The following is a 25,946-nucleotide window of genomic DNA, read 5'->3' as shown; positions in this document are numbered from 1 at the left end:
ACGCCGGGGACCCCTCAACGTCCAGAGGGGGCGTTGGGACCTCAGGTACCTCACCTTCTTGCAGGGGACCAGCCACCACCGGCCTGAGGAGAGACACATGAAACGAGGGGTTAATACGGTAATACCTAGGAAGTTGTAACCTGTAACATACCTCGTTTATTCTCCTCAGGACTTTGAACGGCCCCACACACTGCGGCCCCAGCTTCCGACAGGGCAGGCGGAGGGGCAGGTTTCGGGTCGAGAGCCAGACTCTGTCCCCCGGTGCAAACACGGGGGCCTCGCTGCGGTGCTGGTCAGCGCTCCTCTTCTGCCGTTCTCTCGCTAACCTTAGAGAGTCCTGGACAGCTTTCCAGGTGTCCTTGGAGCGCTGTACCCATTCCTCAACCACAGGAGCCTCGGTCTGGCTCTGATGCCATGGGGCCAGGACAAGCTGGTAACCTAACACACACTCAAAAGGGGACAAGTTAGTGGCGTAGGGAGTTCTGAGCGAGCTCAGCCCAAGGAACATACCTTGCCCACTCATCAGGCCGGTCCCGGCAATAGGACCGCAGAAACCTGCCCACATCCTGGTTTACGCGCTCCACCTGCCCATTACTCTCGGAGTGAAAACCTGAGGTTAAGCTGACCGAGACCCCCAGTCTCTCCATAAACGCCCTCCACACTCTGGACGTGAATTGGGGACCCCGATCAGAAACGATGTCCTCAGGCACCCCATAGTGCCGGAAGACATGGGTAAACAAGGCCTCCGCAGTCTGCAGGGCCGTAGGGAGACCTGGCAACGGGATGAGACGACAGGACTTAGAAAACCGATCCATAACGACCAGGATTGTAGTACTTCCCTGGGACGGTTGGAAGGTCGGTCCACGGCTGTTGTGGAACGGGGAGGGGTTGTAACTTCCCTCTAGGCAAGTGCCGAGGATCCTTGCTCTGAGCGCACACTGAGCAGGAGGAGACATAAAATCTCACGTCCTTAGCCAGCGTGGGCCATCAGTATCTCCCTCTAAGACTCCGCACTGTCCTCTCGATGTCAGGATGACACGAGGAGGCGAGAGTATGAGCCCAACGTATCAACTTATCCCGGACCCCCCTCGGCACGTACTGAGGCCCCGCTGGACAGTTAGGGGGGGGCTCTAACTGTGAGGCCCTCTATCTCCACGTCCACCTCCCATACTACCGGTGCCACGAGACATGAAGGTGGAATGATGGGAGTTGGCTCAACGGACCGCTCCTCGGTATCATAGAGGCGGGCCAGCGCGTCGGCTTTGGTGTTTTGGGAGCCTGGCCGGTATGAGATGGTAAACCGAAACCTGGTGAAAAACATGGCCCTTCTAGCTTGACGTGGAGTTAGTCTCCTCACTGCCCGGATATACTTGAGATTATGATGGTCAGTCCAGATGAGAAAAGGGTGTTTCGCCCCCTCAAGCCAATGTCTCCACACCTTCAGAGCCTTGACTACAGCTAACAACTCCCAGTCCCCCACGTCATAGTTTCGCTCAGACGGACCGAGCTTCCTCGAAATGAAGGCACACGCCCGAGCGCTGAGACAGCATGGCCCCGACCCCTGCCACTATGAACGCTAAAGAGGGGTCCAGATGCGCCAACACGGGCGCATTGGTGAACAGCTCCTTCAAACGACTGAAAGCTCTGCCCGCCTCTGCTGACAAACGCAAGCGCACCGGTCCTCCCTTCAGCAGTGAGGTGATGGGAGCAGCCACCTGACCAAAACCCCGGATAAACCTCCGGTAGTAATTGGCAAACCCTTAAAACCGCTGCACTTCTTTCACCGTGGTCAGAGTCGGCCAATTACTTACGGCTGTAACGCGGTCATCCTCCATCACCACCCCGGAGGTGGAAATACGACAGGAAGGAAACGGTCTGTTTGAAAAACTCACATTTCCCCGCCTTGCAATACAGGTCATGCTCCAGCAGTCGCCCAAGTACCTTACGCACCAGAGACACATGCGCCGCGCGTGTGGCAGAATAGATCAAGATGTCATCGATGTACACTACCACTCCCTGCCCGGGCAGGTCTCGGAGAATCTCATCTACAAAGAATTGGAAGACGGCTGGAGCATTCTTCAACCCATATGGCATGACGCGGTACTCATAATGACCAGATGTAGTACTAAATGCAGTTTTCCACTCATCTCCTCCCTGGATACGTACCAGATTATACGCACTCCTCAGGTCCAGTTTTGTGAAGAGGCGCGCCCTGTGAAATGACTCCACCGCCGTAGCGATGAGAGGTAGTGGGTAACTAAACTCCACTGTGATGGAATTTAGACCTCTATAATCAATGCACGGACGCAGACCTCCATCCTTCTTCTTCACAAAAAAGAAGCTTGAGGAGAAGGGTGATGCAGAGGGCCGAATGTACCCCTATCCCAGCGATTCAGCAACATATGTTTCCATCACTACTGTCTCCTCCTGGGACAATGGATACACGTGACTCCTAGAAAGTACAGCGTTCTCCAGAAGGTTTATCGCGCAGTCCTCTCGACGATGGGGTGGTAATTGGGTCACCCTCTTTTTACTGAAGGCGATAGCCAAATCGGCATATTCAGAGGGAATGCGCACGGTGGAAACCTGGTCTGGACTCTCCACCGTAGTCGCACCAATGGCAACTCCTATATACCTGCCTGAACACTCCTCTGACCAACCCTTAAGAGCCCCCTGTTGCCAGGAAATCACCGGGTTGTGCTGAGCTAGCTAGGGAATGCCCAACACCACTGGAAACGCAGGTGAATCTATAAGGAATAGACTAATCTGCTCCTTATGGCCCCCCTGCGTTACCATACCCAGCGGCACCGTAGCCTCCCTAACTACTCCTGACCCTAATGGTTGGCTATCAAAGGAGTGCACGGGGAAAGGTAGGTCTAACGACACCAAGGGAATCCCTAGCCTTAACGCGAGCCCACGATCCATGAAATTCCAAGCTGCGCCTGAATCGACTTGCACCTTATGCTGTAGAGAGGGAAGAAACCCAGGGAAAGAAGTTAACACCTACAGGAAGCTCTGGCTGAGTCTGGTGCTTACTCACCTGGGGTGATCGAGTAGTGCTCCGCCTGCCCTCCTGACTCCCAGACGAGTTCCTCCAGCACCGGTCGGCCGCGTGCCCTCACCGACCACAACTGGTGCAGGAGGACACTCCTCCTCCGGTCCCCCTCGAAGCCGCCCCTCCTAACTCCATAGGGATAGGGGCAGGAGGGCTGGGAAGTGGAAACGACAGGACCTGATCCGAACGCCTGCATGCAGCCAGCAGGTTGTCGAGACGGATAGCCATGTCAATGAGTTCATCCAGGATGAGGGTGATGTCCAGACATGCTAACTCCCTGCGGACGTCCTCCCTGAGACTGCATTGGAAATGATCTATCAGGGCCCTGTCGTTCCACCCTGCTCCTGCGGCCAAGGTCCTGAACTCCAGGGACGAGGGCGCTCACGCTCTCCTCTCCGGAGGGAGCAGGACGCACGGTAGCCAGGTACAGTTCCAGTTGTAGAAGGAAACCCTGGCACCCCGCCGCCGTTCCATCATACTCCCGTGGGAGCTTCAGCCGAAGAGCCCCGGAGCCAAATGCGGTAGCAGGAACAGGAGGTGCTGGAGGAGGGGGTGCTGGAGATGAGGTGGGAAGGCCACTCCTCTCCCATTGATCCATACTCTCCATCATTTGGTCCATGGCCGAACCAATCCTATGGAGAACGCTGGTATGATGGAGGACCCTTTCCTCCATCGATGGGAGAGGAGATGCGGCTGCTCCTGCTGATTCCATGTTTGGGTGCGGGATTCTGTCACGCGGGACTAGGTGTGTGTGACATTGTCACAATTTAACTGATGTTCATTGTATGCTGCTGATGAAGGTGTATTAGTGGAGGTCCACTAAAGTAGTGTTGAATCAGAAACATATATTTTCAGGATATACCATAATTTTCATTGCCCCAATGTGAGAATGTTTGCACTGTGTTCATGTATATGGCTTAATACACAGGTTTGTGTTGTCTTAACCCTATCAGTCCCGAGACATTTCATTTATCTGCATGTCCAGCCCTTATATTAGCCCCATAATGAAGTGTTTTACCATTTTCTTTTCTGCATAACCAGGGCTACAAGAACACAAATGTAATGTTTTCTGCCTTAATAGACACACCCAAAAGTAACTGCTTTTAATGAGCAGATATATGATAAGGACATTCGTAAACGTGGTGTCATTGGAAAGGAAACACCTGGGAGATGTGGAAATGGTCAGAACATAGATAGGAATTGGCACAATTCAGATCACATGAGCAAGCACACAAACTAACAGTTTTATTTTTATTTTGAAAGTCGTCTTTCATGGACAAGCTAAACGTCAATTATTGATGAATAGAGCTGGAAACACATCAGATGGCTTCCACAACAAGTCAAACACTTCAGGGAAATGGGATTGATAAAACACAACAGGTAGAACTTTACAGATGTTCTAGTAAGGGTGCGGTCAAAGGACATCTCCAAGTGTCCCCTCAACCTTTTCAAAGTGTGCTAAGTATGTACGTTAGGTAATTCCACTGCTATTACACATTGAATATGCCTAAAATATATTGATGACTATACAAACACATTTTGTACAATATCGACCTCTCTCAAACAGTGGGGTGGTATCGGGGGACATCCAAGTATCCTTTCAACATCTCCAAAGTGTCCAAATGGGGTAATTCCACTACTATTACACATTGAATAAGCCAAAAAGTTATTGGTCAATATAAAACTGAATTTCTACAATATCAACCTCTCTCATACATTGTGGTGTCAGGGGACATCCAATGGACATCCACATGAACCTGGGTGGTACTGGCTCCACATAATCTTGAATGACTGAATGGGGGATACCTAGTCAGTTGTACAAGTGAATGCCTTCAACTAAAATATTTTGTCTGCATTTAACCCAACCCCTCTCAATTAGAGAGGAGCGGGGGACTGCCTTAATCAACATCCACATCTTCAGCGGCCAGGGAACAGTGGGTTAACTGCCTTGCTCAGGGGCAGTTGTCAGCTTGGGGATTCGATCCAGCAACCTTTTGGTTACTGGCCCAAAGCTCTAAACACAATGCTACCTGTCGCCATCTGTCCTCAGGTTCACCTCCCTCTGTTGTGCTGGTTCCAGTGTTGGTTTCAGTGCTCCTACCTCTGTTCCTCACTCTTCTCTGTTGAGGCCTAGGTGTCCTCCCTAACCCTGCACCTCTAGGTGAACCGGCTGAGAGGGGAGTTGAGCCAGGGCCTGCAGTGGGGTTAGTGATAGAGGAGTGGGGCCTTTGTGGAGTAGTAGAGCTTGAACCATCAGTAGAGACAGACATTGTCATCCTACAAGAAACATGGTATAAAGGAGACGGACCAACTTGTTTTCCTCTGGGTTAGAGTGCTGGTAGTCCCATCCACCATACTACCAGGTGTGAAACAGGGAAGAGACTCAGGGGGTGTGCTATTTTGGTATAGAGCAGACCTAACCCACTCTATTAAATTAGTCTAAACAGGAACATTTTACATCTGGCTAGAAATTAAAAAGTAAATTATCTCAACAGTGGAAAATGTCCTCATATATCCCCCCAATAGAATCCCCATATTTTAATGATGACAGCTTCTCCATCCTAGAGGGGGAGATCAATCATTTCCACGCTCAGGGACATGTTCTAGTCTTTGGTGATCTAAATGCTAAAACTGGACAAGAACCTGACACCTTCAGCACACTGGGACAAACACCTACCTGGAGGTGACAGCATTCCCTCCCCATATGCCCCCTAGACACAACTTTGACAACTTAACCAACAAAACAAGTCACAACTCCTGCAACTCTGTCAGATGCTGGGTATGTATATTGTCAATGGTAGACTTTGAGGGGACTCCTATGGAAGGTAGACCTATAGCTCATCTCTTGGCAGTAGTACTGTAGACTACTATATCACAGACCCAGAGTCTCTTAGGGCATTCACAGTCAGTCCACTGACACCCCTATGAGATCTCAGCAAAATCACAATCTACTTGAACAGAGCTATCCTCAATCATGTGGCATCAAAGCCAAATGTACTGAATAATATTAAGAAATGCTATAGATGGAAAGAAAGTAGTGTGGAAATCTAAAAAAAACTATTAGGCAACAACAAATTCAATCCCTTCTAGACAATTTCCTGGACAAAATGTTTACTGTAATAGTGAAGGTGTAAACTTAGCAGTAGAAAACCTAAGCAGTATATTTGACCTCTCATCTTCCCTATCATACCCTTCCCTATCAAATATACATATTTCAAGCAGACAAACTAAGAAAATTAACAACAATTGCAAATGGTTTGATGAAGAATGCAAAAACCTAAGAAAGAAATTGAGAATCCTATCCAACCAAAAACATATAGGCACAGAAAACCTGAGCCTATGCCTTCGCTATGGTAAATCACTAAGACACAATACAGAAATACACTACGGAAAAAGAAGTACCAGCACGGCAGAAATCAGCTCAATGTAATTGAAGAATCCATAGAATCTAACCATTTCTGGGAAAATTGGAAACTAAACAAACACACCCTACTAGAATCTGAAGTCAAATGTTTGTTTGTTTTTGTTTTTTTTACCTTTAAATAACTAGGCAAGTCAGTTAAGAACACATTCTTATTTACAATGCCTAGTAACAGTGGGTTAACTGCCTTGTTCAGGGGCAGAACGACAGATATTTACCTTGTCAGCTCGGGAATCAATCTAGCAACCTTTTGGTTTCTGTCCCAAAGCTCTAACCACTAGGCTTTCTGTCGTTTGCTGATGATCTGTTGCTTCTGTCCCAAACCAAGGAGGGCGTACAGCACCTAGATCTTCTGCACAGATTATGTCAGACCTGGGCCCTGACAGAATCTCAGTAAGACAAAAATAATGGTGTCCCAAAAAAGTCCAGTTGCCAGGACCTTTCCATATAGACACCCTTGCCCTAGAGCAAACCAAAAAATATACATACCTAAACATCAGCGCTACAGGTAACTTCCACAAAGTTGTGAACGATCTGAGCGACAAAGCAAGAAGTGCCTTCAATGCCATGAAAAAAGGAACATAAAATTCAACATACCAATTAGGATCTGGCTAAAAATACTTGAATCAGTTATAGAACTCATTGCCCTTCATGGTTGTGAGGTCTGGGGTCCGCTCACCAACCAATAATATACAAAATAGGACAAATACCAAATTGAGACTCTACATGCAGAATTCTGCAAAAATGTCCTATGCGTACAACACCAAATAATAATACCTGCTAATTATCAAAATCCAGAAAAGAGACGTTAAATTCTACAACCACCTAAACGGAAGCGATTCTCAAACCTTCCATAACAAAGCCATCACCTACAGTAGAGCCCCCTAAGTAAGCTGGTTCTGTGGGGCTCTGTTCACAAACAGACCCCACAGAGCCCCAGGACAGCAACACAATTAGACCCACCCAGATCATGAGAAAACAAAAATATATTTACTCGACACATTGGAAGGAATTTACAAAAAAACAGGGAAAACTAGAATGTAATTTGGCCCTAAACAGAGAGTACACAGTGGCAGAATTCCTGACCACTGTGACTGACCCAGTATTAAGGAACTCTTTGACTATGTACAGTCTCAGTGAGCATAGCCTTCCAACTGAGAAAGGCCGCCAAAGGCAAACTGACTCTCGAGAGAAGACAGGCTATGTGCACACTATCCGCAAAATGAGGTGGAAACTGAGTTGCACTTCCTAACCTCCTGCCCAATGTATGACCATATTAGAGACATATATTTCCCTCAGATTACACAGACCCACAAAAAAATTAAAAACAAATACAATTTTGATAAACTCATATCTATTGTGTGAAAAACAACAGTGTGCTATCACAGCAGCAATATTTTGTGACCTGCTGCCATGAGAAAAGGGCAATCAGTAAAGAACAAACACCATTGTAATTCAAATCTGTATATTTATGTTTATTTTCCCTTTTGTTCTTTAACTATTTGTGACCTGATTCAGGAAACTAGGCATATGTCGCAAGTCACGACTTCACAGTAGAGCTGCTTTTGCGTTTTTGCGTTTTTGGCAGAAATGCCTTGTCGAACACGTGAACTTTTATGTGCCTTAATATCAAACTTGTATACCATCTGTAAATACAATAAAATTGTTAAATTATGAGCCTAGTTGGTTTAGCTACAGAAAGCGAGCAACCTTCCCGCTAGCCATGATTGGCTGAGATAATGAGTGGGCTGGACATGCCAAGAGATGAGTTTGGATTGGTCTGCCATATAGCACACTTCTGTCTATTGCAGCTGGTCGGTATGTTTAGGTAACCGTGTCAAATGCTGCTTTTTTAAATTAAATGTATCATCTAATAAAAATGCATAAACCTAATGCCAAGTTAAAGTGTACTGTTAGCTAGCTAACATTAGCTGGTTGGCTCACTAGCTAACGTTATGTGTATGTTTTCCTTTTTCTGGAGGACCGAGTTTTGAAATGAGTGAAATTCAAGTATGATAGCTAAGGAGATGGAGAAAACACCTGTCTGGATTACACATTCAAACTAAGGGAAACCATAAATGGCATCAGAGAGGAGACGCATCCAACCATGATGTTTCACGTGTAAGATAGTCTAGCTAGCTACATCTTCAGATGTTCCACTTTCGAATTTTGACAGAAAATTGTTTAATTTCAAGTGGACTGTTAGCTGGATGGGTCGCTAGCTAACATTATGTGTATGATCTTACTCTTCGTATCTCAGGCACATTTGTTATAGCCATAGAACCTGGTTGGTTAGCTGCCTGCAGATTCATGCAGGGTAGTAACATCATGAGTTGTGATAGTGGTCCTTTGTTTAGCTAGCTAGATAGCTTTATGCCTTAAAAAAAGACTCCACTCTGCAAATATCCAGTTCAATAGAATGTCACTGCAGCTGTTGATAGACGTAGCTGGTAAATTTGCTCTGGCTATCTACTCCGATTTCAGACCAGGGGTAAAATAGTCTAGCTTGCTACATTTTCAAATTTTGACAAAGTTTTTTTTTTTAAGTTAAAGTGTACTGTTAGATAGCTAGCTAACGTTAGCTGGCTGGCTCGCTAACTAACATTACGTCATGCGTTGGGATTCATTGTTTACCTAGCAAGCTATCTAGCTACATTTCTTAACAAAAGACTCTCGTCTGATTGTGCCAGAGTGCAGAATAACTGATACATTTTTGAACGCTCAACACCGGTTGAATATGTCCACTGTCAGTAAATGTCGGCAACAAAGCGTAATTTAATTGTTGCCAGCAGCACAGTTACAGTCACCAACACTCTGGATAACATGAAAACAGCCTAACCAGCTCTGCTAGAGTGAGTAAAATAGTCAGAGTGGGGTGTTCTCTCGTTATATGTCTGGAAGTAGCTAGCCAATGTTAGCCAGTGAGGTCTGAGCCTTCGGAATAACCCTACTTATTTGCCAGAGTGTCCAGTGTGCGCTCTGAATGTGAAACTCTCTGAATTTACAAACAGACAATCTGACAGCACAGTTGCAGTCACCCAACACTCTGGATAACATAACAGCATAACCAGCTCTGCTAGGGCGAATAATGTTCAGTGAGCGGTTCTCTCTCTCTTAGATGTCTGCAAGTAGCTGGCAAGTTAGTACAGAACGCTCAGATCAACCCTTAAAGAGATGGGTGGGGCTAAGGCTTAAGAGGGTGTGAACAATGCGCAACTGTCAGGTGCAGCCATCATGACTATGGGGATGTCTTCTTCTTCTTCTGCGGGTTTTTATGGCGGACTACAACCTAAAAATGTGTATTGCCACCAACTGGACTGATTGAAACCAAACATATACCCATACATAATAGTGAAATTAATCCACCCCAATGAAAATAGTACATAGCCAAACAAACAAAACTCCCACTTCTTCCTTCTTTTAATTCTCCACATCTCCCTTCTCAGGCTCTAGGACCTGAGAGGGTGATACGGCTTGTGCCAATATTCCATGTAACTCCTTCACTGAGAAATCTTTCAGCCCCAGGAACCGCTCCGCCACATCCACTATGATTTCTATTTTCCTGGACCTTCTCTCCACCTTGGCAGTGCCATTAATTACCATAGCAATAAAGGACACAAAGTCCACCTAAGGTTAAGAACCTTTAAAATGTTAGGATCCTGCTGGTGAAAGGCAACCTCTGCAGCCTGTAATGTAGGCCTATCCACCATCATGAACTCCTCTGGTGCATCATTCAAACCCTCAACCCATTTCACAGCTGCTGCATATGAAATGCTCTGTACAGCCTTGACTTTGGCCACCTCATTTTCTTTCCCCCTTGTGGGGCATTTGAAAGACGTTACTTCATGGTTCCCACCGCAATTTCAACATGTCACATATTCATCACCTTTATAATACATACTATGATCTTTCCACAACTTGGACATCACAGTTTCTCCTTTCTGCAAACACTTGATACATGACCAAAAGCATTAAAATTATCACATAGGTCACATACACATGGTTAGCAGATGTTAATGCAAGTGTAATCAAACAAATTCACAACTACCTTATACACACAAATGTAAGGGATGATTAAGAATATTTGAATATAAATATATGGATGAGCGATGGCCGTGCGGCATAGGCAAGATGCAGTAGATGGTATATAGCAGTATATAAATATCAGATGAGTTATGTAGGACATGTAAACATGATATTCAGTGCCGTTATTTAAAGTGACATGACAGGCATAGGCAAGATGCAGTAGATGGTATAGAGCAGTATATACAGTTGTAGTTGTAAGTTTACATTCAATTAGGTTGTATTAATTGAAAAAAATTCAACCACTCCACAAATTTCTAGTTAACAAACTACAATTTTGGCAAGTCGGTTAGGACATCTACATTCTGCATGACACAAGTAATTATTCCAACAATTGTTTACAGATAGATTATTTCACATATCATTCACTGTATCACAATTCCAGTGGGTCAGAAGTTTACATACACAAAGTTGACTGTGACTTTAAACATCTTGGAAAACTCCAGAAACTGATGACATGGCTTTAGAAGCTTCTGATTGCCTAATTGACACCATTTGAGTCAATTAGGGGTGTACCTGTGGATGTATTTCAAGGCCTACCTTCAAACTCAGTGCCTCTTTGCTTGACATCATGGGGAAATCAAAAGAAATCAGCCAAGACCTCAGAAAAAGGATTGTAGACCTCCACAAGTCTTTCTTATAGTGTTGCCTGTAATTATTAATGGCATGTTGCAAAATACAAGTTGATTAAAAAAATATTTGATCTGTGTTGTCATTTGTCTGCTTGCTTTTGAATATTTGAATTTAGTGAACAAGTTAATTTTAGTATGACATGTATAATTAATCATTTATTTAGTCACTAGTTCAACAGGCTTTTTTCGTTAAGAAATAATAATACTTTTTTGAGTTGAATAGACATGAAATAAATTGAGAAAACATGCCATTTTAAATTGGAGCTAAGTTTGGACCAACTTAAACATTTCAATTCAGGTTTGACAAAAATGTAGTAAACAAAAAAAGGCAGTGGAACCAGTTATTTAATAATAATTAGTTGAAACACCATGAAATGTTTTACAGTATGTGTCTCTCCCTGACGTCAATATCATTTAATTTAGTTTATGCAAATAATGTGTCCCACTTACAAAAATTCCAGTCAGAGCGTACCTTTTTTCTCTCTTCTCTCTGCCGCTGGTGTCACTGGGTAAAATGCAATTAGTAGTTATTAAGGTGGTATTAAAAAAAATACATTCATTTTTTTTTTCCTTTGAAGATTTCAGGTGCATTCCGTATATTGTAATATTGTTGCAGGGTTTAATTCATGTTGATATGCTCAGTCTCTGGGCACACCCCAGTGCATTTGCAACAGCTAAACTAAACACTGGAAGAACAGGTAGGAGATAAAGTAAAGGGGGAAATGGGGTAGCGAAAAAGTCACACATTCTTGTTTTTGATAGGTAAAACAGCTATTCTCCGTTTCAGATGTTGATGAGTGTGCCACACAGACACACACCTGCTGGAACGACAGTGTGTGTGTGAACCTTCCGGGTGGGTTTGACTGTATGTGCACATCTGGATCGGCTTGCAGTGGAGACTGTCTTCACGAGGAGGGCCTCAAGCACAACGGACAGGAGTGGAACCTCAGCCTGGACCGCTGCTCCCTCTGCTCCTGCAAGGTAGGGCTAACACACACACATTAAGGCAGCCCCCCACACCTCTCTGATTCAGAGGGATTGGGTTGAATGTGAAGGACACATTTCAGTCGAAGGCATTCAGTTGTAACTGGTCAAGGTATCCCCCTTTCCCCTTTCCCAAAACACCTTCTGCTCCCACACACACACACACACACACACACACACACACACACACACACACACACACACACACACACACACACACACACACACACACACACACACACACACACACACACACACACACACACACACACACACACACACACACACACACACACTTCTCCCTCTGCTCCTGCACACACACCACACCTACATGTGAGCCAATGCTCATCCAAGAATGCACTCACATTAACACACATTAACACATCACTGTGTTAACACAAACACATGCATGCATGTGTACACACACATACAACATATAGCTTTTCTGACATACACCCACCTCCACCTCACAATTACTTTGGTAGTTGGTTACTACCTAGTAAACAGGAACAAAGCAAGAAAATATAGAAAGACATCCACAGTCACATAGATGAAACAACCATCTGCATACACACTCACATCTGGGTTCCCACTGTAACATCACACACACTTACCTCATAAAGTCAAGACAGAGAAAGAACACAGAGAACGACACACAATTCTACTCTGTCACACACACACATACACTCAAACTCTTTGCTGTTGTTTTTTCAGGTGAGGGACGATGACAATCTTAATCAACATTAAAATGACTAAAACAAAATCGGAACTGAGAAGAAATGAAGATAGACCTACATTTATAGTGTCTGTCCAGCTTGCTAACTATACTCTGCTATACTCTGTCCAGCTTGCTAACAGTCAGCTAAAAACTAGACAGTCAGAAAGCATAAACAATTCCAAAAGTGATGGATCGAGGTCTATTGTTTGCTAAATTAGTTTGACACCCTGGTTTTATCAGGTCCCAGTACAGTTGGGAGGTGTGTACTGTAGAGGAGTTCACGAGCGGGTCCGGATCCAGAATTCTAAATAATGTCACGGGTCTGGGTTGGATCTGATATGGTTGTCACGATTCTCGAGTATGCGTAATTGTAACTGACTTGTCTGGAAGGACCCATACAGACCTGAACGGGACTGCTGCAGTAGAGAGTGAGGTTTTTTATTATTTATGCTGATGCTCTTGCTTTTCACTAGAGTGGCACATGTGGCTTGTTGTCGTTGTTGGCCAGTCATAAATCAGGCAATAGGCTAGAGTCATAGAGCCTCTGTGTGTCGCAATAGTTAGGAAATATCTAATCAATTGAAGATGGAATTAAAATGACGGAATGAAAAGTTAAAGGAGAAGGATAGGCTACAACGACCAAGAGCCAACAGATAGGCTGCTCCTAAATATTCTGAATGGAGTTGTTGTTATTTGTAACTGTAGGATTAGAAAGCGCCTGCAGTGCAGCCTTAATTACAGTGTTAATTTCATCAATAAAAATAGTGACAAAAATATTCATCAAACACCTATTTTTCAGTGGCAATTGACGAGACTATAACTGACTAAATAGACCCAGAAAAAAATATAACTTAACAACAACAAATAATACATTAATTTCAGTTAACTGAAACGAGACTAAATTTACTATGGGACTAAAATCTGACTACTAAAATGGACTGGACAATCATTTTTGGAGAGATTTGGAGCTTTTCAGTGATAAGCGCAATTAATATTAGCAGCACAGATGCACACGCAGTCATGTTGATCAGTGGAAAGGACACCTGGAAAGGGTTCGTCCTTTAAAAGTTGCAATGTACTGCAGCACAGCTTGCGCGGTGGCGCAGAATCCTATGCACCTTATTTAAGTGCCAACCACTGGTACAATTAATGCTAGTTAGTGCTAGTTTGACCACCAGAGGGCATCTTTGAGAAGCATTTACAAGCCTTCAGTTGTGGCTGTACTAGAGAATTTAAAACCTTTTTTGTAAGAACATACTATATGGGACTGATTTTAAGAAACGTTGCTTAAAATTAATTTGATTAATATTATGGTGTTTCTATTCCCTCTGGGTTTCCATTAGGGTGGAAGGGAAAATATGGCGCTGTACAACGTGACCGTCAGGAGTAGGGTCCCCCGTGCAGTTTGATACCCTTGCCGGCCGCCACCGGGAGACCGATGAGGTGGCTTTCGGTTTTAATTTAGAATCCTTCAATCCTCTATATGTAAATATTGGCGGTGAGTCACGTCCTAATTTTCTATATATTGTAGGCCTACCGTAGGCGACATGAGTCTCACTCGTGTTGAGTAATGTGCTGTTAAAAGTGGTGTAGGTCTTATTTATTTAAGTAACATATTGAAGTTAGAAGCAATAGGATTTGAAGCACAAAGTATCAAAACACAGTGAGGTGTTGGTAAAGGTATTGTATATTGCCCTGTTAGTAGCCCATAATGGGCTATTATAATACTGTACATGGTGTCCAGGTCAGGATAACCAAAACATAGATTTATTAAAGATTATCAGAAAGAATGTTGGTACTTATTTATTTTGATCCAAAGCCATGAATGAGTGTGTCACTCAGCTTTATGTAGGTGCCGGGCTATATGACTGTGCAATCTACTTGATGATATATAACGATATTTTGAGGGTTCTTTCGGTTATTTCTGGTGGATTAACCTGAAATTGCAACCAATCACGGCCAACCTAACTAAGAAATACATTTGACGCTAGAATTCTCCCCCTACCCTCCTTCTAGGCAAGTCTATTGTCCAGCTACTTGCTAATAGCCATAATGGCGCTGTACAACGTGACCATCTGTGTTTGAAAGAGTATTTTCCAGTAAGCAGCAATTCGTTTACCTTCATTAGACAACTTTGTTCCAAGATTTCTGTAATTCAGTGATATTTATTCCCATAGTAATTCATTATGGATCCATAACTAAATAAACATTGTCATTTTGAAAGATTATTTTTATCATTATTCTAGCATAAAGATGGCATTATTAGTTACATTGTTTAGTTTGAACGTGCAGACTGGCACTAAGAACAGCGGGAATGTTTCCATTATTAGTGCCCCCCTCCATTATTATTGCTCTGTGCTACCCAGTGTGGCGGGTTGGGGGTCCAGCCCCCCTCTCCCTTCCTCCTCCTCCTCCCTTCCCCATGGACTAGGTCAGTCTTCTGTGTGCGGCTCTGTGGCCCATCCTGTGGCCCCTGCCCTCATGCCTTGAACCTCATGCTCTTTCAGTGGAGACAGCTGGAGAATTGCAAGACAATCCCATTGTACGCCACTCAGGAGCCATGACCAATACATATTGTCCTGCTAATAACAGGGTTAATAATATATCTGTGAGAATATCCAAGGGGCTTTTATATAATTATAAATTATTAATAATCGCATTGTTTAAAAAATAACTATTTTGTACATTATTTTGTTTTCAGATAAAGTAAAATGAGCGTGATAAAGGCCATTCTTGAACATGGGGTGTTCAAATTGTTACGAATTTGTAAATAAATCTGTTTTGTTTTTAGATGGAGGGAAATCAAAAACCTACTGTCATCTCATGGGTCTCCCAGTCGAGGCCGGCACGGGTATTGAACTAGCATCTGTAGCACCACAGCTTGCACTTCTATGCAGTGTCTTAGACCATTGCACCACTCAGGCACTGTACAATATGACTGGTCAGGAGTGGGCTACAGTACTACAGCAATATCAAAATAATCCCAATAAAATAAAATAATAAAAACCTTAGTGTAACAACAGTTTTAGTAAGTAATACTGAAGTCGTGGACAATTACCCGTTTCTATTTAGGTTTATGTTGCCCATTCATTGTCAGTCAGAGAAACAGTAGAACCCAAAAGCATAATCAGTGCTCTAACTCCCCCTTGCGCTGGTCTGGAGCAATGAAGTGGTGATATCTGCTGATGTAAAAAGGGCTTTATAAATAAATTGGATTGATACAAGGAGTGTGGGCCTCCAATTATACACATCGCTCAGGCAGTCCTTGCTTCAGCTTAGCTAACCAGTCACACCACCCTTCGAGTTTGCTAACCTTTGCCTGGTTAAGAAACACAAGCTGCATTAGGAAATAAAAAACAATAGCAGAATTGAGTTTAATAATAAAACAGCAGTCTAGCTATGTTTTTCTCTACTTAGTGTAGAATATAGAAAAGTAGTCTGCCTTTGAATTTATAGTCACACTCAACCCTCCCACTTTTCACACTGCATTTCATATACAGACTATGTAGCCACCGTTGCCAAGTCTCCCTCTTTTTTCCTCACAGAAAATGGCTTGATTCTAGCCTTTTGTAACCGTTCAAAAGTTAGGACCCATAATATCGGCGCTAAGTTTTTTATTTTACTGTGCTTTCATAAAACATATCGTGGGCCGTTCTAAAACTTGGCTACTTGCGGACCGGACCATTAATCATTTGTTTAGGCTACACTGTTCAGTCATGTTACCTCATTAGCTGTCTATTGCTAACAACGTGGAACGCGTTCGGCGGGAGGCAACGGCTTGGAACGTTCAGGTAATAATATGCTATATAGAACAAACATGCCTCTGACATGATGAATAAGGAATAAGATCGTCTCTATTCATGGATTTCTATCTGCAACGTTCAAGAATGTTTTTCAACTGAATGTGACCCTGGTAACATCAGTAGCCTATATGCAAACATTTGGTTGCACATAAAAAGGGAAAAGGCATAGAAAACAATTAATTGACTCAATTTATCTTGCCACTATGCTATATCTGACTGGGTAAATAACGTTATTTTGAGTTCAAGTGGAGCCAGTGACTCAGACTTGAGCACTTGGACCAGGACTCGAGCACTGGGACTTGGACTTCAACCATAGGGATGCGTGACTTGACTTGGACTCGAGGACAGGGGGCTTGGGACTTGATTCAGACTCGAGGTTTAGTGATTCGACCACATCAATGGGTAGAACAGTCATTAGCTCCCATTCAAAGCCATCAGCTCCCATTCTACTTTTGGAAAACAATGGCCAGATATGTCTTGTATAATATTATTCTTATATATGTTTGTCATATTTCTGCTGTTAGGAAGAGAATATGACGTGAATAAGGACAAGGCTATGTATGTTTGTGCACATGGAAGTCAATTGTTTATGTTTACTATAAGTTAAATGTGACTAAAATGAAAGGGCCTTTAGTTGACAAATTTTGCTTCGACAATAATTTAACTAAATCTATTCAGATGACAAAAATGTAACTGATACTTAATGAGATTTCAGTTAAAATAAATAAGACTAAATCTAAAGAAGAGTGGCTAAATTAGGACTGCTCAATTAGCCTAGGTAGCAAACGTTAACTAGCTAAGGTCGATGTCTGCACTCGCATGGAAATCTAATTAGCATAAAACGAAATCCCCATAAAAATCTGTCAGCTTAAGCTAGAGATATGTTTTTTTGCATTGGGTTCATCTCAATCTTCCGCATCTGCCGCACTTCCACGTTTTTGTTGAAAGGTGACAGAGCTAGATTGACGTTTGTCAGATGCTGAGACATCCTGAAAATCGGTCTTCTCATAAAATCGTCTGTATCATGCCCTGAGACTTAGGCCGGGATTCATTCCTAGGTGCGTTGTATAGCAGCACACTGGACAGCCGTTAATACACATTTTAAAGGCAATTTCCAGAGTTTGCAGAGATTGCATGGTAAACTCTGCGCCTGTCGGCTCAAGTGTGAATTCCTTTTAAAAAGTCAAATTGTCAGCTGTCCAGTGCGCAGTTCCATAACAAGCCTTGGATTGAATCCCGGCCTGAGAAGTGCTTTCTGATTGTGGATGAGGATGTCACAGCTCAGATAAAAACACCTGCAGTATTGTCACTGAAGGATTCATCCTTCTGCTATGGAGAGAGTAAGGAGTAGGAGTGACAGTGAGATAGAGCTGAGCACGAGATAGAGGGAGGGGGGAGAAGTTGTATGACACCGAGAAATACAGAGTGAGAAGAAGATGGCGTAACACTGAAAGATGCGAATGGAGAGAGAGGAGGAGTACACAGTTTGACATAATAATAATAATAATAATTTATATTATATAACTTGAGACAAAAAGTACAGGCAACAAAAAGAGGAAAAGAGAGGGATGAAGGGAGGACTGTGAGTGAGGTCCATGTCCCTCGGCTGCTGTCTCTGTTTAGCCTCAGGTATCTGTGCTGCAGCATTTGTCAGGTTCTGTGTCTCTGCAGTAGATCTAGTAGCCAAAGCCCAGCTCTCTGCACGACTTCAACGCCTGATTTGTGTAGTGGGTCTCACAGCCTGGATTTCTTTATAAGGCTCCAACACCTGATCTGAAAATGGTCTCCAGCACAAAGATCTCATTTGTGTGTGACATGCAACTGATGTGCTACTGATATGCTACCTACCCATGGAGCACAGTCCGGCACGAATGTCCATGAATGTTATTTTTCGTGTGAAATTTGGTCTGTCTGCCCTGGCCTTGATTTAAAATGTTCACAGACGTCCGGACCAAATCTGAACCTATGTTTGATTTAGATTTGGTCCGGACCGGTTTTGATTTCAACGTCCACAGACTGATTGATTTGGCCCAAACATAGACGTCTATAATTGGTTCAGATCTGGTCTGGACCAAATCTGAACCAATCATAGAAATGAATGTTTCACAAGTTTGGGCAGCACAGTACACAATACAGTTGAGCACAGCAGAGTACATCACAATGCAGTACAGTAAAGAAAAGTAGAGTACAGTACAGTATAATGTACTCTGTTGTACTATACTCTACTGTACTGAACCTAACTCCACTGTTCTGTACTCTACTGTGCTGTACAAACTTGTGAAACATAGATGTCTATGATTAGTTCAGACTTGTCTGGACCAACCACATGTGGGTTGTGTCCCCCTGCTCAGAGGTTGCATTCATCAACCAATGGTTTCGTGCCATGTCATCCATCAACTGTGGCATCAGGCACCAGATTTCTATATAGCTGATACGTAATCTCGGTTAAACCAGAATTTAAGTCTAGTTTAATTGGGCAGATGCTCAATTCTGGGTGAATGCTGACCAATTCTGAGTAAATTCTACGTGTTAAGAGAAGAAAGAATGAGGATCGGTACCAGAACTAAGAGCTTTACCAACTCATTAGAATAATAACCAGTGTGATTTGCAAGTGTTGACTTCTACATTTATAGTTTCGCCTTCATGCAGACGCTCTTATCCCAAGCAGCTTACAGTCAATGCATTCAACTAAGGTAGATAAACAACCACATATCACATGCTTCTGTAACTGTTACTGTCATTTTTTCTGTTGGTCCAAAACCTTTGAACATGATTACTACCAGTTCTAAAGCTTTTGAAAAAGTAAACTTAAGTGCATGTGACAGTTGGGAGAAATAATAAATATTGTATAAAGCAATCTTCAGTTAGCCCTATTTTCTTTAAATTGGAATAACAATTTGGGAGAAGAAAAAATATATATTTATATTTTCAACTTACAACGAAAATAAACCTGTTTTTGTCACGTTCTGACCATAGTTCTTTTGTGTTTTCCTTGTTTTAGTGTTGGTCAGGACGTGAGCTGGGTGGGCATTCTATGTTGTGTGTCTAGTGTGTCCATTTCTATGTATGGCCTGATATGGTTCTCAATCAGAGGAAGGAGTTTAGTCATTGTCTCTGATTGGGAACACATATTTAGGTAGCTTGTTTTGTGTCGGGGTTTGTGGGTGGTTGTTTCCTGTCTTTGTGTTCTCTGCACCAGGTAGGACTGTTTCGGGTTTTGCCACGTTTGTTATTTTGTAATTGTTTTCATGTTTAGTTTCTCATGTTAAAAACCACGCTGCATTTTGGTACTCCGATCCTTCTCGCCACTCCTCCTCAGACGAAGAGGAGGAGGAAAACCCTTACAGAACCACCCCCCTACCAAGGACCAAGCGGCGTGGTAACAGGCAGCAGCAGGAGAGGCAGCAGCAGCAGCGGCAGCAGTAGCAGGAGAGGCAACACTATTTGGAGACATGGACTTGGGAGGAGATCCTAGACGGGAAAGGACCCTGGGCACAGCCAGGAGAATATCGCCGCCCCAAAGAAGAGCTGGAGGCAGCGAAGGTAGCGAGGCGCTGGTATGAGGAGGCAGCACGGCTGCGCGGATGGAAGCCCGAGAGTCAGCCCCAAAAATTTCTTGGTGGAGGACACACAGGAAGTGTGGCGAAGCCAGGTAGGAGACCTGCGCCAACGTCCTGTGCTTAACGTAGGGCGAGAGAGACCGGGGAGGCACCATGTTATGCTGTAGAGCGTACGGTGTCCTCAGTGCAGGTGCATAGCCCGGTGCGGTACATACCAGCTCCTCGCATCGGCCGGGCTAGTGTGGGCATCGAGCCAGGTGCCATGAAGCCGGCTCTATGCATCTGGTCTCCAGTGTGTTGCCTTGGGCCGGCGTACATGGCACCAGCCTTACGCAAGGTGTCCCGGTTCGCCTGCACAGCTCTGTGCAGGCTATTACACCTCGCCGCACTGGTCAGGGCGACCGGAAGCATTCAACCAGGTAAGGTTGGGCAGGCTCGGTGCTCAAGAGCTTCAGTGCACCTGCATTGTCCGGTCTATCTAGTGACACCTCCACGCACCAGCCCTCCGTTGGCAGCCCCCGGCAACAGGCTGTCTCTCCATCTCAGCCCTACAGGTGCTCCTGCCTGTCCAGCGCTGCCAGAGTCTCCCGCCTGTCCAGAGCTGCTAGAGACTCCCGCCTGTTCAGAGCTGCTAGAGTCTCCCGCCTGTCCAGAGCTGCTAGAGTCTCCCGCCAGTCCAGAGCTGCTAGAGTCACCCGCCTGTCCAGAGCTGCTAGAGTCACCCGCCTGTCCAGAGCTGCTAGAGTCTCCCGCCTGTCCAGAGCTGCTAGAGTCTCCCGCCTGTCCAGAGCTGCTAGAGTCTCCCGCCTGTCCAGAGCTGCTAGAGTCTCCCGCCTGTCCAGAGCTGCTAGAGTCTCCCGCCTGTCCAGAGCTGCCCGAGCCGCCGGTCTGCAAGGAGCCGCCAGAGCCGCCGGTCTGCAAGGAGCCGCCAGAGCCGCCGGTCTGCAAGGAGCCGCCAGAGCCGCCGGTCTGCAAGGAGCCGCCAGAGCCGCCGGGTCTGCAAGGAGCCGCCAGAGCCGCCGGTCTGCAAGGAGCCGCCAGAGCCGCCGGTCTGCAAGGAGCCGCCAGAGCCGCTGGTCTGTAAGGAGCCGCCAGAGCCACCGGTCTGCAAGGAGCCGCCAGAGCCGCCGGTCTGCAAGGAGCCGCCAGAGCTCCCCCTTGGCACTCGGCAGTCCAGTGGGGCCCTTTGTTAGGGTTCCTAGGCCAAGGTCGGCGGCGAGGGTCGCCACTCAAAGGACGCTAAGGAGGTGGACAAAGACAATGGTGGAGTGGGGTCCACGTCCAGCGCCAGAGCCGCCACCGCGGATAGATGCCCACCCAGACCCTCGCCTATAGGTTTAGGTTGTAACGGTTTTCTTCTGGTGAAAGAGAGGCGGACCAAAATGCAGCGTGGTTAGTTTTGTATTTCTTTAATAAAGATGAAAGCACAACAATCTACAAAACAAGAAACGTGAAAAAACCAAAACAGTCCTATCTGGTGCCACAAACACATAGACAGGAACAATCACCCACAAGAGACCTAAAGAATATGGCTGCCTAAATATGGTTCCCAATCAGAGACAACGATAAACACCTGCCTCTGATTGAGAACCACTCGAGGCAACCATAGACTTACCTAGAGTACTACTCTAACCACAATCCCATAACTACAAATAACACCAGACAAAACAAACCACATAAATCCCCATGTCACACCCTGGCCTCACCAAAATACTAACGAAAACACAGAATACTAAGGCCAGGACGTGACAGTACCCCCCCCCCCCAAAGGAGCGGACTCCCGGCCGCCACCTAAATCCATAGGGGAGGGTCTGGGTGGGCGTCTGTCCACGGTGGCGGCTCTGGCGCTGGACGTGGACCCCATTCCAACATAGTCTCTGTCCACCTCCTTCGCGACCCTTGTTTGGCGACCCTCGCCGCCGACCCAGGCCTACTAACCCCAACAAAGGGCCCACCTGGACTGAGGGGTGCCTCACGACTGAGGAAGCTCAGGACTGAGGGGGAAGCTCAGGACTGAGGGGAAGCTCAGGACTGAGGGTAAGCTCAGGCAGGTTGATGGATCTGGCAGATCCTGGCTGGCTGGTGGTTCCGGCAGATCCTGGCTGACTGGTGGTTCCAACAGATCCTGGCTGACTGGCGGTTCCAACAGATCCTGGCTGACTGGCGGTTCTGGCAGATCCTGGCTGACTGGCGGATTTCGGTCTGAATGGCGGATCCTGGCTGACTGACGGCTCTGGCAGATCCTGGCTGACTGGCAGTCCTGGCAGATCCTGGCTGACTGGTGGCTCCTGGCTGAATGGCGGATCCTGGCAGACTGGCGGCGCTGGGCAGACGGGTGGCACTGGTGGCGCTGGGCAGACTGGCGACTCTGATGGCGCTGGGCAGGCGGGTAGCTCAGACGGCGCTGGGCAGACGGGAAGCTCCGGCAATGCTGGAGAGGAAGGCTATGGCAGCGCTGGACTGAGGAGCTCTGGCGCCTCCGGACTGAGGGGCTCTGGCGCCTCTGGACTGAGGGGCTCTGGCGCCTCTGGACTGAGGGGCTCTGGCGCCTCTGGACTGAGGGGCGGAAACTCCGGTAGCGCCGGACAGGCGGGAGCACCTGTGTTGATGGGACGGAGAGACAGCCTGGTGCGGGTGCCGGCACTGGTGGTTCCGGGCTGGGGACACGCACCTCAGGGCGAATGCCTTGCATACTATGCCAAACCAACAGCCTTCTCTCTACCCTGTCCAATACATCCTCAACACTCTCAGACTCAGCACTCAGCTTCGCCGACAGCTCCAATTCCATTCATGGCTCCTTGCGGTAAACAGGGGGAGTTGGCTCAGCTGCTGCTGCTGTTGCTCCTGCTGCACCTATTGCTTCTCCTGCTGCTGCTGTTGCTGCTGCCTCTGTTTACCACGCCGTTTGGTCCTTGGTTGGTGGGTGATTCTGTAACGCTTTTCTTGAGTTGAAGGAGAGGCAGACCAAAATGCAGCGTGGTTTCTATTCATGGTTCTTTAATAAATACTCATGAACAAACTAACACAACAAGAAACATGAAAACCCAAAACAGCCCTATCTGGTGCAAACACAGAGACAGGAACAATCACCCACAAGACCCAACACCAAACAGGCTACCTAAATATGGTTCCCAATCCGAGACAATGACTAACACCTGCATCTGATTGAGAACCATATCAGGCCAAACATAGAAATAGACAAACTAGACATGTAACATAGAATGCCCACTCAGATCACACCCTGACCAAACAAAACATAGAAACATACAAAGCAAACTATGGTCAGGGTGTGACATAGGTTGTGCGGTCGGAGTCCGCACCTTGGGGGGGTGGGGGGGTGGGAGGGGGTGGGGGTACTGTCACGTTCTGACCATAGTTATTTTGATTTTTTCATTGTTTTAGTGTTGGTCAGGACGTGAGCTGGGTGGGCATTCTATGTTGTGTGTCTAGTTTGTCCGTTTGTATGTATGGCCTGATATTATGGTTCTCAATCAGAGGCAGGTGTTAGTCATTGTCTATGATTGGGAACCATATTTAGGTAGCTTGTTTTGTGTGATCGGCCAGGATCCGCCAGAGCCGCCAATCGGCTGGTGGTAGTTTCCTGTCTTTGTGTTCTCTGCACCAGATAGGACTGTTTCGGGTTTTCAACATCTGGAAAATATGTATTTTAGATGTCTTTCCAAGGTAATTTTGCTCACTGGGTAACTAATCAAGTAAACATGAACTAGTCAGATTTTATCAGACAAATGCTAATTATAGCATATAGCAAGCTAATGCTAATTATAGACTTTTCATGACACTTGCCAGGCTTTAGTATTAAGTATTTACCTACCACAAAGTATATATTTGTACCTTCCATTGTTTACAATTTTACATTGTTATCAATCACATTGGGAACAAGGTGAACATTTTTGCAGCTCAGCTGTCAATCGCTTTAGGAATGAGCATGTAAACCTTGCATTGTAAACCCTGCCGGGAAAAATCTCAGATATTAATTGGAATTGTCTAAGGCAGTGAGAATAATGTCAAGCTGAATAAAACTACATTAAATTTAACGATTATGCAATATAACCATAGGGCTACACACAGAGGTATTCCAGTCAACCTTAAGTGGTTTCTCAGGTAAAGACTAGGACTATTTAACTCCTAGAAAGGCTGATTTTTAGGGTGGTTGCCCCAAAATGTATTATTCTGTATTGAATTGGAGGTTGTTTACATTATTGAAAGCTATGCATTTTTAACATGACAAACTCTGCATTTATTTGGTCAATAAAACAATGCAGCATATTGCTGTAAAATGCTTAATTTCAAGGCTATTCCAAAACATTGTTACAATGCACACAATGGGAATGATATTTCATGGCATTAGTCAGCCACCCATAGTTAAAATTAGCGGTGCTACTCATATCCGTAGCCATAACATTAAAAGGCTAACGCTAATAAAGCTCTTGGATATTAGCACCACGAGAGTTACTAGCTACTGTAGTGAGACAATACATGCCGATAAAATATTGGCTACTTATCATGAAAGTACATTTATACATTTTGCCACAGACTTTTCAGGAGGGCTCCTGAGTGGCGCAGAGGTCTAGGGCACTGCAAGTCAGTGCAAGAGGTGTCAGTACATTCCCTGGTTTCAAATCCTGACTGTAACACGTCTGGCAGTGATTGGGAGTCCCATAGTGCACAATTGGCCCAGTGTCGCCTGGGTTTGGCTGTGGTAGGCCGTCATTGTAAATAAGAATTTGTTCTTAACTGACTTGCCTTTTTAAATTATATGAGGTTGTTGTGCTCATTACCAAGTTAACAAGGGCTCAGTATGGCCAGTAAAATTAATCATAACGTTTTCACTGATAAAGAGCCTGGGATCTCTGTAGAAAGAGTTGCGCCCATGACCTTGATCAGATATCCAACACAAAACCATAACCTCCTAAAAACACTCCTCTTAAAACGTCAATTACAAATTGTAATCAGTATTGTTGGAAATGGCCTTGCTCAATGAAGTGTATTTTCCTCTATAATGTTTATAACCTTCTGTAGGAAGAGTGAGTGTAACTGTTTAAATACGACTGTAGGCAGTTAGTTAGGGTAGGAGGCATACCAATGTGTGTGCATGTCTGTGCGTCTGTGTTTGTATGTGCACTTAAGCAATCACTAGAAAAATATTAAAATGTCAGTATTCAAACTGTATAAGTATTTACAAGCAAAACCAGCCAAGATTACGATTTGTACAACATAACTTCAGTCTTACAAACATTGTGGGTGGATGGATGTAACCGGCCTGATTATAGTAGTTCATTAGACATTTGGAAGAAAGGCCTCAAAGTTCCAGACCTGCTGGGAATGAGGATTATTTGCTTATAGAACTATTTAGATTTTTTTTACATTTGGGGTCAAACCCATTCTCACAGCGTACATAGTACATGATCCAAAATCATTGGCATAGACTGCTGGACCGACCCAGGCCATGGACATTCCTTTATATTCCTATGCATTTACTTTGTCCCCAGGACGGGCGCACCTTCTGCAGGAGGAGAGAGTGTGACTGTGTGGACCCTGAGTCAGACCTGTTCTGCTGTCCTGAGTGTGACTCCAGAAAGTCCAGCCAATGTCTGCACCAGAGTGGACACACATTGTACAACAGCAGAGACTCCTGGATCTATAGCTGCCAGCAGTGTCGCTGCCTGGTA

The 25,946-nt window shown here is 45.1% G+C and overlaps 1 protein-coding gene across 1 annotated transcript in view; it reads left to right on the top strand.

Moving 5' to 3' along the window:
* Positions 1 to 25,946, top strand: part of LOC135553103 (protein kinase C-binding protein NELL1-like) — a 248,369-nt gene that overhangs the window by 217,456 nt on the left and 4,967 nt on the right. Inside the window, exons 10-11 of the mRNA XM_064985206.1 lie at positions 11,979 to 12,172; positions 25,767 to 25,943. Of these exons, the coding sequence (XP_064841278.1) occupies positions 11,979 to 12,172; positions 25,767 to 25,943 (371 nt within the window). The remainder of the gene's footprint in view (positions 1 to 11,978; positions 12,173 to 25,766; positions 25,944 to 25,946) is intronic.

The sequence above is a fragment of the Oncorhynchus masou genome, chromosome 2, assembly GCF_036934945.1.
Source record: "Oncorhynchus masou masou isolate Uvic2021 chromosome 2, UVic_Omas_1.1, whole genome shotgun sequence".
Taxonomy (NCBI): Eukaryota; Metazoa; Chordata; class Actinopteri; order Salmoniformes; family Salmonidae; genus Oncorhynchus; species Oncorhynchus masou.
This window is presented reverse-complemented; position numbering and strand designations above follow the sequence as displayed.